This window comes from Nicotiana tomentosiformis, chromosome 5 (genome assembly GCF_000390325.3).
Source record: "Nicotiana tomentosiformis chromosome 5, ASM39032v3, whole genome shotgun sequence".
Taxonomy (NCBI): Eukaryota; Viridiplantae; Streptophyta; class Magnoliopsida; order Solanales; family Solanaceae; genus Nicotiana; species Nicotiana tomentosiformis.
In genome coordinates this window covers 41,067,663-41,082,692 of record NC_090816.1, presented here as the reverse complement: position 1 = coordinate 41,082,692, position 15,030 = coordinate 41,067,663, and the positions used below count along the sequence as shown (strand labels likewise).

The following is a 15,030-nucleotide window of genomic DNA, read 5'->3' as shown; positions in this document are numbered from 1 at the left end:
TGTCGGGCATTTGCTATCGATTGAGCACCGACGAGTTATGAAGATGATACAGATGTGATGCATGAAGCTTTTCCCTGCGAATGTGGGGGGTGCGGGTGGGGTAGGTGTAGGGGAGTGGGGGGGCTAGTATCGTCGCCTTATGGAGGAGTGTTCTGTCATTTCAGCCTAGTCTTGGTGTCGCCTACGGTCAAGATTTGATATCTCTGAATTTGGTGGAATTCTTATTAATATTGTGGTGTCACCGTCTTTGATTGAATGCATTGAGGCTCATCGGCACGTTGGTCTTCATTTTTTTTCATCTGGGCACGGTGTTGAGAGATGGTGCCTAAGACGAAGTTATTAGAGGTGGCTGTGTATTGCGACTTCAGGATCAAATCAGCATTTTCGGTGTTAATGGTTCGAGGGAGATGATCCATAAGGTATTTTCTATACTTAGAAAGTTCGAATATGATGAGAAGGGGCTCGATCGGAATATAGGAAAATGTGAACATTTGATCATCATTTTGTGGATGCAGTATGACCCTGAGTTGTAAAACATATTGTTGGACCTTTGGGTAATGTTAATTGATGAAGGGATTCTTACGCCTGGCGGATGAGTGTGGAGCCATGGAGATTAATTGATTTCATAATGGATGTGACTATGACGGTGGCTTTGGAGGAGGTCGATATGAGGTTACACAGGTGGGCTATCTCCTGTGAGAAGATTAGGGGTTGCATGACTCATGATGAAGTTCCTATAAAGAGTTCTGCCTTCTATCCAATAGGATGCATATACTACGATGTGAGCATGGATCGCCTGAAGAAGGTGGTACGACTGTTAGGAGGTCGAGTGCGCAATTGTGGCAGATAATTCGGGATGTGTCATGATTTGTGTAACAAAAACTTATGAGTAATTTGCTTGAGCAACGGTGCGAGATCATGGTAACTGCGGAAGAGGAGTCATTGTGGGTTCTGAGTTTATGTAATTGTTACTTAAAGCTAAGTGGGGGAGACTACCGTCTACGATTGGGTCACGTGGTTGTGTGCCTTTTGCAATTTCTAGTTATTGATGCATTGGTGGATTATCTATGACCAAGAAAGAAAACATCAAGGGTATTTTGGGCAAGGAATTTGATGTATATGCGCCACATTTCACCTTATCGATTCATGTGCAGATGTTGGGAATGACTCAGAGTTTATGCTTCTTATCGATGTGATGTACGAGAAAAAGAAGTCACCCGGTTGTTTCTTTGGAAGTGTTCATGTACTAGCAGAGCACCAATATTTGGTTATATAATTGGGACCAGGTCAGAGTGGGTGACTCTCAATAATGGCTCTAGTGGGTTCAAGAATTAAAGTGTGGTGCCTAACGATTTGTGGGTTCGTTATGTGGCTGAGGATTGGGTTTTGTAGCAGAGTGTTAAGAATACTTGGGGAATTTCTATGTTATCATCGAGTCTAAAGTGCAGTGTTAGAGAAATAGCTTCGTATTCGCAGGAGGTCCTCTAGAATGGGTGTATCAGTTAGAGATACTATTGAGTGCATGAGGAGGGTATGAGATGGATTATGGGTATTCAGACGATGTGGTTTTGTGATTTGGGTCACTCGGGATGAGTGTTGTTTGAGGTCCGTTATGTGTTTGAATAGAACTGTTATTTCAAAGGCAAGTCAAGAGTAAATTAGAAGAATTTGAGTCAGTTAGTAATGGTTTGAATCAACATGGCTGTGGAAATGATCAGTTCCTTCGGGTGGAAAGGCTATACGGGTGATTCGTGGCGGTACATGAGAGCTTGGAAGCCACCGTGATTTGATTGATTTAGGAGGTAATTGATTGTGATTACTTGGTTATGTGTAAATGGATCCCGGAAGAGTATGGCGATTTGGACTACGACTTGAGGTTTACATTTCCTGCGGTTATGGGATTTCGGTTGCGTGTTATAATTGTTCTTCTGAGATGAGTTGATTGAAAGGGGTCCTAGCTGATGAAGTGTTTATTCTATTGGTGGTTCATGGGTTATGATGAAATTCTTATACTCTCGCGTAGCGGCATGATAGGTGCAGTGAGCAGTATAGAAATTAGAAGTCAAGGATCAAAGTTACAGTCCAGCTTTGATATGAATGTCACGATCTTGGAGGAGCAAGGGAGGATTTTAGATGTTCAAAGTATGCTGGCACTATTTTCGGGCAGCCTGAGGATGGTTTGTTTGTGGAAAAAGTGTTGGGTATTCAAATGTGGATGCTTGACTAGCACTATAGAAATAGCAAGGTTTATGGCCATTGATTTTCGAATTTTACTATCCGGTGCAGAAGTTTGCAAGAGTATATCCCATAGAAAGATCATATAAGTATGACATATTAGTCATTTGATTGTTAGGGATTGAACTTAGGTATGGAGATCTTGGTGCTGTCGGTAATGGGAGAGTTTTTGCTTGAGGGGAACTCTATTCCTCTGGTTGTGGACTATGGGAGTTTGTTTCATATTAGACGGCTGCTCGTATGTGTCATGAATGGGGTTATTGTGGATCTTTGAAATGTTATTGGCCCAGTATGGGGTGATCAAAAATTGACTTAAGGTCCGTTGGTAGATCTAATGTGAATGCATGCTCTACATTAGGTCGGATGTGTTCATTCTGCATAACATTGCGTATGGAGAAGTCTTCAGGAGTTGGATGTTATTCCTATCGTCAGTTATTCTGTGTAATACTCTATTATGCAATGTGGGTTGTGAGACGGCTTGATTATTCGCACATGGATTGTGATCCCGAGTAGCTTGTGGTGTTATATGAGAAAGATGTCTCCTGAGATGCTAGTCATTTATTGCACCTTAGTCATGCTTGGGTTTTGTAGTGCATAGCGCTATCTGTCTCCCCAGGGTTGTATTTATGCACTTGGCGTGCTTGTGGTCGATACTCGGGCATTTCATGGGTATGAGCATTATAGCATGATGGGTATTTCCTTATTGATTTTTATGTGTGGATCGGGTGGCACGCCGCCACGGGTATCATGTTTGGATCGGGTTGCACACTGCAACAGTATCATGTGTGGATCGGATTGCACGCCACAACAGTGAGATGTTGTGTACGGTTCCTTATACTTCTTTTGTATGCCTTGTTTCTCATCTCTGAGATAGGTTCATAGCATCTGTTTGATCGTTTTATTCGATGCACGGGCTGAGTAGTTCTTTGCCATAGTTCCTTCTTCCTTATGTGTCATATTCGAGTTGTAGCTTGTTCGTGCATTGATGGTGTCATATGAGATTTTAGATGGTGTTTGAGGTGGCTTATTGCCCCATCAGCTTGTATTGGGTGACACAAGGGTATTGGAAGTGAAATCAGTACGATTGGATTTATGTAAGGTATATTAAGGAGAAAACGCTACTATTCAATTCAGAATGAGGTAATGGTTCTTGTCAAGCGGAGAGATTCCATGACTTAATGATTTGGCAAGTGGTTATGAGCTTTTACTGGTCGCTTTCATCGTTGCAGTATCGGGAGGGTTGGATAAGGGCTTATGCGCGTTATAAGGTATACTACGTGCATCAGGTTAGTGAATTTGCAGCTTCTACAATTAGAGGATGCTATTATGGGCATGCGACTTATGTGGCGCAAGGTTAGATTTCATCATGGGTGCATGATCATGTTTTAGTACAACATGTAAAGATTGAAGTGGTGTTCGTATGCTAGAAGCAGAACAAGTAGAGAATTCTAGATGTTGGAATTTGGTTCTAAGGCTTGAGGGCTAAAGTAGCCAGAAGGATCTTCAGTCTGGCTCAGGCTATTGTGCTCATATAGATTGTGGTGGCACGGGTAGGTGCACGGGGTGTTAAACGGTTATATTAGGCAACTCCGGAATGGTTTTTGGCACGTTCGAGGACGAACGCATGTTTAAGTGGGGAGAATGTAACGACTCGACCGGTCGTTTCGAGCTCTAGCGTATCATTTAGCTGTTTGAGGCCTTGAGTAGCTTTACTTCATGTATTTTCACTTATACGTGTGGTCGGAATTGAATTTTAGGAAGCGCGGAGTTGATTTAGAAGGAAAAGTTTCTTAAATTTGGAAGAGTTAACCAAGGTTTGACTTTTCAGTAAACGACCTCGGAATCGAGATTTAAAGGTTCCAATAGGTTCGTATGATTGTAATGACCCGACCGATGATTTTGAGCATTTGCATTCCGTTCAGCTATTTGAAGTCTTGAGTAGCTCGTATGATGCATTATGACTTGTGTGAATCGTCGGTTTTGATTTTCGGGTTATTCGGTATTGATTTGGAAGAATGAATTTCATGTTTGAAGCTTTACATTGCAGGCGTTGACCAAGTTTGATTTTTGTGTATTTGACCCCGGACCGGAGTTTAGATGGTTCCGTTAAGTCCGGATGGTAATTTTGGACTCGGGCGTGTGCCAGGATTTGCATTTGGATATTTCTCGAAGGTTTCAACGCTAATTGGCGAAAGTTGGAAATTTGAAGGTTTGAAAAGTTCATAAGTTTTACCGGGAGTTGACTTTGATGATATCGGGTTCAGATTGTGGTTCCTGGAATTTGAATAGCTTCGTTATATCATTTGGGACTTGTGTGCAAAATTTGAGCTCATTCCGGGTTGATTTGGTATATTTCGGCACGAGTTTGGAAGTTGAAAGATTCAAAGTTCATTAAGTTCGATTTGAGGTGCAATTCGTGGTTTTGATGTATTTATGCGTGATTTGAGGCCTCAAATAGGTTCGTGTTATATTTTGGGACTTGTTGGTATGTTCGAACAGGGTTCCGAGGGGCTCAGGTGAGTTTCGAGGTGGTTTCGGGCCATTTTTAGCTGCTGGTTTTTGGCTTCAGGGGTGTACATTGCGATCGCGTAGAATTGGTCGCGATCACGAAGAGTAAAATGGGAAAAATGGGACTGCGATTCGCGATCGCGGAGGCATCTTCGTGATCACGTAGAGGAATTTCTGCTGTCACTGATCCGACTTTGGGCTTATCCCTTGCAATATATAAGGGATTTGGAGATGATCCAAAAATAAAAGTAGCAGCCTATTGCGTCTAGTGTTCAGAAAATCAAACCGTTTGTAATTTGGAGTTTTGTACAAAAGTTATGGCTGATATACTACAGGTTGTCTGAGAAGAGTTTGGGAAGGGTTATTTTAGTTTGTTCATCACGATCGTGGGGAAATGACTGCGATCGCATACGGTAAAAATTATCCTGCAAAATTTTGTAATCGCGATCGCGAGGTTTGTGACTGTGATCGCGAAGGGTACCCCTGGAACAGTGTATAAAGTACGATATTTCGAAGGTTTCAGACATTTTAGCATATTTTAAGCTATGGAGCTTGGATTGAGGCAATTTTTGAGGAGATTTTCACTACATGGATTGGGGTATGTGTTTCCTACTCGGTTTTGATTATATTTTATGAATCCATCTAAACTTTCATAAAGTGAATTTTTGAGTTTTGAACATCGATTCAGAGTCGGATTTGAGTGAAACTAGTATGGTTGAACTCGTAATTGAATAAGTTGTCGGATTTTGTGAGTTTTGTTGGATTCTGAGGTGTGGGCCTGGGTTTGACTTCTTGGTTGACTTTGGGCTTTTGATTAAAAATTTGACTTTTATCATTTGGAATTGCTTCCTTAGGCACTATTTGATGTATTTGAGTTGCTTTTGGCTAGTTTTGAGCCGTTCGGAGGTCGGTACGCACGTGATGGCGTTTCAGAGTATTATTTGGCTTGCTCTGTATTATATTCGGCCTTTTCGAGGCAAGTAACACTTCTAAACTTGGTGCTAAGGGTATGAACCCCTTAATATACGTGATATGTGTTTGGTGTTGAGGTGACGCACATGCTAGGTGACGGACGTGTTGGCGTGCACCGTGTGAATTATGACTCGATTGATTTTGTGGTACTGTGTAGTGACCTAATCTTGTTTCTATTCATCAAATTTCTACGTGCTAGAGTAATTGATCTATGATCCATATTAGAGACCATGTCTAGGCTATATGCGTATCCTGTTGAGACCCATTGATGTCATTTCTGCGGTTGAGTTATTTGCTTAAATTGCATTTACATACTGAGTCATACTCATTCATTTGCATATCATATCTCAGTCTCTGTTTCCATTTATTGATCCATCATATCATCAATTTTGGGCTGATTTTCATGACATTGTGAGCCTGAGAGACTAGAGAGATTGATGACTGAGTGAGGCCGAGGGCCTGTTTGTGATTGATCATAATGGGATCGGGCTGCACGCCGCAGCAAGTATTATTGATTCTTGCCATGATTGGCTTACTATAGCACTTGGGTTGCATCTGCCCCTCCGGATTCTGCACACCCACAGTGCGCGCAGTTGCTATTGATTCTTTGGTTTGGATCTGCTTTGTACAATGCCGAGTGCGAGTGCTAAGCACGAGTGCTGAGAATAAGTGCCGAGTGATTGCGAGGTAAGTCTCATGTCTAACCTTGTGAGGGGAAAATTACCCCGTAGATGTTATATTTGTTATGTGCTACATGTTGTGGGAGCTACGCACGTATGAGGTGACGAGTGTCCATGCGTATGCTAAAATTCCTGATTATGTCCGGGTAGACTTAGACACACGCCATGCCTTAATTTTACTATTTGAGTTACTCTTGCCTGTTTAGTTGCTTTAATTCGCATTATGACCCCAGACTAGACTCGCGTAGAGTAATGGACTCGCTATTTTAGATACTTGACGAGCTACAAGATTCATCATAGAAATTATACTTCCCTCACAGATTTCTCCCGTGTTGTGCGAATTCATTGGAAAGTTTTCTTGAATTTCATTACTCATATGTATATTCGTGAGTGATTCAAAGACCCGTAAAAGCTTCATATTCTAATAGTATCAAGTTGAACAGCTCAACAACACTCTTATGTGATTGGTTCGTTCGCCTCGGCAGTATCATGTATCACACTCTTATGTGATCGGGTAGATCGCTTCGTAAGGATATTGTAACACATTCTTATGGGATCGGGCCGTTCACCTCGGCAGGATATTGTAACACACTCTTACGGGATCAGGCCATTCGCCTTGGCAGGATATTGTTACTTACTCTTATGGGATTGGGCCATTCACATCTACAGTATGATGTATAAATTCTTATGGGATCGGGTCGTTCGCCTCGGCATTTTCATGAAATACTTTTATGGGATCGGGTCGCTCGCCTCGGTAGAATCGTGCGTAATATTTGACAAGAAGCCAGTGCATCCGTGAGTTTTCCTGACTTGAGATGTGATGATCTAGCTAGCGGGGACCATATTATATACTCCATTTTAGGAAGTAACCGATATTTGAGGGCTTTGTGTTTACTATTCAGATGAGGATCGTATCATGTACCTATATTTGTTTTCACTGTATAATTACCATGCTCCATACTTGTCTACTTTTTACTGTACTTGAATTGTAAGACCACTAGTAAGTGTCGATGTCGACCTCTCGTCACTACTTCTCCGGGGTTAGGCTAGATACTTACTGGGTATGCATTGATTTACGTACTCATGCTACACTTCTGCACTTATTGTTCATGTATATATTTTTGGTGGTTTTTTGGGCGCAAAGGCACTGCTATTGCGGGGACTTTACGGTGAGTTGCATCCCATGTTACGATCCGCAGCACACGGAGTCTCCTTCATATTCACTTATGTTATCCTGTCTATTTTTACATTCCACATAGATGTTGTATTGGTATTGTATTTCTTAGTAGTTGCTCATGCACTTGTGACACCGGGTTTTGGAATATTCTAGTTGTTGTTTATGGGTCTGCATACATAGTTGCTCTTACAAACTATGTATGTACCTATGATTTTCAATGCCTAAATTCCTTTACTTAATAAAACTTATGATTTCAAGTAATAAAATGAATAAGTATTTAGATGGTTCACAGTTGGCTTACCTAACAGCGTCATTTGGCACCATCATGGCTTATAGGGGATTTTGGGTCATGACACGCAGGAATTGCCCCAGTATCGTATTATGATGATATTGTGAGACGAAAGATTCGGTACTCATGATAGCTTTGAGTTACGGCTTGATTTGAAAGATTTGAAGAATTTAGAGTTCTGCTGATTATTCTGCATTTGAGCTCGGATCCTTGGCCCGCTTATGAGTTTGTTATCTCTCATAGCGTTGTAGCTTGGTTTGTTGCTTAGAAGGAGTTCCACGTTGCGATGTTTGTTCTTGCAAAATGAAATACATATATACCCATATATTTCAATGCAGAATATGTTAAGATGTGATGTAAATAATGCAGGAATGATGATGCCTGATAGCCGGCTAGCCGTTATTTGGGATTGGGATAGTGGGATACTTGAATTTGACTCGATTGATAGTACCGTTATGCAGCTGTCAGAGAATTAAGTCTCCTCGTGTAAGGAGTATCTCCGGGTGATGGGAGTAGTTGACTTGTAATGTAGAATGCATCTCTGCTTGCTGGGAGAGGTTGCATTGGAATGTAAAGTATCTCTGTGATGGGAGTAATTGTACTGAAACGTAAAGTATCTCCGCATGATGGGATTTTCTGACTTGTAAAAATGTAATCATGCTTGTAAGCAGCATGAGGAAAACGTCAAAACATTCAAAGTAATAAAGAAATAAGGAGCATGCCCAAGAGGTACTCTTGACTGCGGAATGTTGGTGACGAGGTTTGCAACTATCTATTCTGATCTCCAATGTGGCGGAGCGATAGTGTGGATCGCTCCTATTGGTAAAGCAAACAATTTTCTATATACAGGGCTTTGATTGGAATAGTTGACGCTCGATTTGTACAGGGCGCTCCGATTGATTGAGCTGGCGGTTTGCTATATACAGGGCTTCGATTGGCGAAACTGGTTGCTTGATTTTGTACAAGGTGCTCAGATTGACTGAGCTGGAATTTTACTATATACAGGTCTTCGATTGGCAAAGCCGGCAGCTCGATTTTGTACAAGGTGCTCCAATTGACTGAGTTGGCGGTTTTCTATATACAATATGCTCCGATTCGCGGGGCTAGTAGCTCGCTATACATCATGCTTTGTTCAGTTGAGCAGGAGGTTTGCAATATACAATATGCTTTGTCTATGTCAGCGGCCTGGTTCCGAAATACCTGTAAAGGATTTGAGAGTTAGTTTTTAATTATATGAGGAAAAATTTGAATAATGAGGGAGATATGATAGTTATGAGAGAGTGGCGGATCCGTCATTGCCCCAGTGTGTTACAACACTTCTTTATGTCATGTTGGTCCTACATTCAAAGAAAAATTCTTAGCAGGCAGGGTGTTGGTTTGTGTCGACCGTAGTCCTGACTTTGCCCCTGTCCCAATGAGGTTACGCCATGAAGTTCGGTATGCAGAACGTATTATTATATCTTTAGAAAACATTTTGAAAAATCTTTTGTTTATGGCAAATGTAATCGTTCTGGATTATGACATGTTTCGGAAGTCCCTCAGGCGCGAACGTTGTTTCTGGAAGACTCTATCATGTTAATGTCGATCCTCCACGATGCTTCTGATGGTGTGGATTCTTGCTTCTATGATTGCGTCCTAATCTGAACTAATGCATTACAAAGGCTTTCCTAGGGTTATGACTGAACCCTTTTAGGTTGCCTATGTATTCGATACAGAAACAAGTCTGAACGTAGTGCACGGGTAATGATAAAGAAAATATGATGATGATGACCGAGCCTGACTCAAGCAGGCTACATATCCAAATGGAATCAGGTCAAAACGTAGTTAGATTACAACAAATTCAAAATGATGATATTGAAAATGAAGTGGCTGAGTCTGTCTCAAACTACCTACGTATCCAAATAGAATCAGGCCAGAACATAGTTCAATTACAAAAGATGATTGAATCCATTGAGGATTGCCTATGTATTCCTTCCAAAGGAAATCAAGTCGTGGCGTAGTTCTGAAATACATACAAAATTGTATTTGGATTTTCTATTACAGAAGAATGGGATAGAGAGAAAAAACGAACCCTACATAGGTTGCCTACGTATCCCTCCGTGGGAAGTCAGGTCAAGCGTAGGTTTGTTACATCCAAAACCTAACTCTATTGTCTTCAAACATAGTATTTCTTGATTGCGTCTAAGTTGATAGGCATCGTGCTTACTCTTTCGTCTATGTCTGCCAAGATCAGAGCTCCTACCGACAATACTCAGTGGACCACGTAAGGACCTTGACAATTCGGTGCAAACTTTCCTTTGGCTTCTTCTTGATGAGGGGATGGTTTCTTTAAAACCAACTGCCCTGGTATAAACTGGCGAAGCTTCACCCTATTGTTGAATGCATTGGCCATCCTATTTTGATACAGCTGACCATGGCATACTGCATCCATTCTTTTCTCATCGATGAGCATGAGTTGCTCCTGCTTGACTCGTATCCATTCTGCATTGTCTAACTTGGCTTCTTGGATGGCTCTTAAAGATGGTATCTCGACCTCTACGGGTATCACACCTTCAGTGCCATATACCAACAGGTATGGCGTTTCCCCAGTAGATGTCCTCATAGTGGTCTGATAACCCAGTGAGGTGAAGGATAACTTCTCCTGCCATTGCCTATGATTGTCCGTTATCTTTCGTAGAATCCTTTTGATGTTTTTGTTGGTCGCTTCAACTGCTCCATTCATTTATGGTTTGTAGGTTGTAGAGTTACGTTGGACAATTTTGACCTTCTCGCAAATCTCCATTATGAGATCACTGTTGAGGTTGGTTGCGTTGTCAGTGATGATTGACTTGGGTATCCCGAACCGGCAGACTATGTTGTTACGGATGAAATCTGCCACTACTATTTTTCTAATGGCATTGTATGTAGAAGCTTTGACCTATTTGGTAAAGTAATCAGTTTCTACCAAGATGAAACAATGCCCATTTGATGCAGCAGGCTCTATTGGTCCAATCACGTCCATGCCCCAAGCGCCAAACGGCCAAGGCGAACCAATTACATTCAACTCATTAGGTGGAACCCGGATAAAATCCCCATGGATTTGGCACTGGTGACACTTCTGCACATAGTGGATACTATCACTTTCCATGATCATCCAAAAGTATCTGGCTCTTAAAATCCTCTTGGCCAAGGTATATCCATTCATGTGGGGTCCTTATGTTCCTGCATGTATTTCTTCTAGCAGTCTGGTTGTTTTGGCGGCGTCTACAAATCTTAACAGACCCAAGTCTGGGGTCCTCCTGTATAGGACTTACCTATTGAGCAAAAAGTGATTTGCCCGCCTTTTCGTCTACATGAAAAAAATATGGATGTTGATCCCTGATCTCTATCTCGATAGGGTCGATGTAATTCTTATCTGGATGCTGAATCATTTATTATAAGGTTGCAAGAGCATCGGCGAACTCGTTCTGGATCCTGGGAATATGCTTGAACTCGATCTTTGTGAACTTCTTGCATAACTCTTTTACACAGTGCAAGTATGGAAGGATCTTGACGTTCTTGGTAGTCCATTCTCCTTGAACTTGATGTATAAATAGATCATAATCCTCTATGACCAAAAGCTCTTTGATGTTCATGTCGACCGCCATCCTGATACCGAGGATGGATGCTTCGTACTTGACTATATGATTGGTGCAAGGGAACCTCATCTTTGCTGAAGTTCGGTAATGCTGTCCTAACTCTGAAATTAGGACTGTCCCAATTCCTACTCCTTTGAAATTTGTCGCTCCGTCAAAGAACATTCTCCACCCAGGGTATGACTCTGCAATATCTTCTCCGGTGAATAACACTTATTTGTCTAAGAAGTATGTAGTAAGCGGCGCATAATCCTTGTCCATTGGATTCTCTAAAAGGTGGTAGGCTAAGTCTTGTAATTTGATGCCTTTTTTGCATTATGTACACGATGTCAAATTCGCTGAGAAGAATCTGCCATTTGGCTAGTTTTTCTGTAGGCATTGTCTTCTGAAAGATTTACTTGAGCAAGTAGGACCGGGATATTAAATATGTGGTGTATGCTGACATATAATGTCTTAACTTCTAGGCGATCAAAGTCAAGGCATAACAAGTGCGCTCTATCAGAGTGTATTTGGCCTCACATAGTGTAAACTTCTTGCTCAAGTAGTAGATGGCCTGCTCCTTTCTCCCGGCCTCATTGTGTTGTCCCAACACGCATCCAAATGCATTATCCAAGATCGACATGTATAACACCAGTGGCTTCTCGAGCTCAGGAGGAACCAACACTGGTGGATTTGACAAGTACTCCTTAATTCTGTTGAAGGCTTTGACACTCTTCTGTCCATTTTGTAGTCGCATCCTTCTTTAGCAGCATGAAGATAGGTTCACAAATTACTCTTGAATGGCTTTGATCTTTGAAATATCAAGTTCTATCCCTTTCCTGCTTATGATGAATCCTAGCAATTTTCCAACAAGGGACTCTGAATGCGCATTTTGCAAGATTCAACTTCAAACTATACCTCCGCAAACGTTCAAAAAACTTCTTAAGGTCATCCAAATGTTCTAAACGCTTTCGAGACTTGATGATGACATCATCCATGTATACCTCAGTCTCTTTGTGAATCATGTCGTGAAATATGGTTTCCATGGCCCTTATGTAAGTGGCGCCAGCATTTTGAGGCAGAACGGCATGACTCTATAGTAGTAAACTCCCTAGGGTGTAGTGAACGCTGTCTTTTCTATATCTTCTTCGTGCATCAGGATCTAGTGGTACCCGACGAAACAATCCACGAATGATTGGTGCTTATGATTTGCAGACTTGACGATGAAGATATTAATATTTGGTAAAGGGAAATCGTCCTTCGGGCTGGCCTTGTTAAGATCTCGATAATCCAAACATATTTTGATCTTTCCATCCTTCTTGGGTACATGGACGATATTTTCCAGCCATGTGGTATAATTGGTGACCCTCACCACGTTTGCTTATATTTGCCTGGTTACTTTTCTTTTATCCTCAAACTCAAGTCTGGTTTGAACTTTCTGGGTTTTTGTTTGACTGGTGGTCTAGCGGGATTGGTAGGCAATCGATGTGAAATGATGTCGGTGCTTATCCCTGGCATGTAGTGATACGACCATGCGAACACATCGATGTACTGTCGGAGGAGCTCGACCAACTCTTTTTTCTACTCTGCTTCCAGATAGATGCTGATTCAGGTTTCTTTCATGTCTTTTTCATTTCCTAGGTTGACCACTTCTGTCTCTTCAAGGTTAGGCTTTTTCTGGCTTCTAACTGTTCGATCTCTTTTGAGAGATTATCTGGCATCATGCTTTTGTCGTATTCTTCGTAATCTGGATCGCATTGCTCGAGGGTTTCATTACATGTCATAATCGCAAAATGCAGGTTTTTATAATTTTGATTATAGAAAAAAAACTAAGTAGTAAATGAAGCGATAAATAAATTTGCATTAATTTTTAAGAAATCATTTCTTTTAATTTCATCAAAAGAGGAACGTCTGAGCATTCAAAGAGGCGAATGACAAAAAATTACAGACACGGTTCAAGCCTCAATTGACCGTGTGCTCTTTTCAAAAGTTTTACCATTCCACACTACCAAGACTCACGGCGGACCAAAGACGGGCTGACGGTCCAATTTTGCAAGTCCTCTCCTGGTTCACCATTCTGAATGGTCGGTGTCTTGATATCTACTTTGTCACGGTATTCCTCGATCATGGTCACCAACAACCTTCTCATTCCATCGACGATGTCATCCTCTAGCGTTGAGCTCTGAACCATACCCGTAATATGGTCTAGCACAATAGCCTTCTTCCCGGAGTTACCGATACAAGTCTTCCCAGTCGGAGGCTGATAGCATATGCAGGCTCTACCTTTTTGCCCACTCGGCTCAATTAGCTCTGTTATCCTATCTGATCGGCCTGCCAGCCCAGTTCCTAGTCTATATCTGTACTTCACCATTTCTCTCATGGACATCTTTGATCTGTATGGTGGCTGCATTCCATGATTTTTCTCGATCTCATCTATTTCCATGATTTGCATAATCTCAACTACATGGAAAGTGACCCCATCTAACCATTCTATGAACAGAACTACATTTTCCAACTAAGCCGATTGGCTCCACTCGTCGTGGATTACAATCTCTTGACAACCTCATTCGAACTTCATGCACTGATGTAAGGTAGATGGGACTACCCCTGCCATGTATAACCAAGGTCTTCCTAGCAACAAGTTGTATGAAGATGAAATATCCATCACTTGGAATAGTATGGGAAACTCAACTGGTCCAATTTGCAGAGCCAAATAAATTTCTCCAATAACGTCCTTCTGTGACCCATCAAAAGTTCTTACCCTCACATGACTTCCCTTTACTTCTCTCAGATGGATACCCAACCTTTATAGGTTAGAGAGCATTTAGATATTGACTCCTGACCCTCCATCAACAAGTACTCGGGAAACCACCTTATCTCCACATTTGACAGTGATATGTAAAGCTTTGTTGTGACCCACTCCCTCTATATGAAGTTCATCTTTTTGGAAAGTGATCATATTTGCTTCGACCCTCTTTTTGAAGGTTGCTGCGAGTGCCTCACTGGTGGTATTGCTTGACATGCTCATCCTACTTAACACTTTCATCAGGCATGTTTATGACTATCAGAACTCATCTGTATATCCATAATTGATATTTGTGTTGGGGTTTTGTTTAACTGTTCCTCCACGGAGTATTCTTCTGTTGACATCTTATTCTAGAATTCTGTGGCCTCCAGATCTATTATATTCCTTCTTTAAATCTGTTCCCTTCTTGAATTTCCTCGGTTTACATCCTCAGGATCTTAACAGCTCCATGATCTAGTCATTCCATGAGCCGCTGCAGAATCCATCATCTTGGCTTTCCCTTTCTGTTGATATGTCCACGGGACTATCTTGTACTCCCGATCCTCTTCATCCATGATGACAACGGTAGACTATTACTAGTAAGTCTCGACCATCATCATAGGTTTTAATTGTACTGTGATCATTGGAGTCCTTCGAGATAGGTCCCTTGCAGCCTCAGTGTTTCCTATTGGGACGATGGATCCTTTCAACTCATATTCTTCACCTAGCGCGATCATATTAGCTCATTGATTTTGGTGATTTGCCAGCGGGTTACGGTTCACATTGGGCAG

General features: G+C 41.6%; 1 protein-coding gene across 1 annotated transcript; it reads right to left on the bottom strand.

The window, feature by feature from the left end:
* Positions 1-10,112: 10,112 nt before the first annotated feature.
* On the bottom strand, positions 10,113-10,583 carry LOC138892224 (uncharacterized). Its single transcript, XM_070175928.1, has one exon. The coding sequence runs from the start codon at positions 10,581-10,583 to the stop codon at positions 10,113-10,115; it is 471 nt and encodes a 156-aa protein (XP_070032029.1).
* Between the last annotated feature and the right edge of the window lie 4,447 nt (positions 10,584-15,030).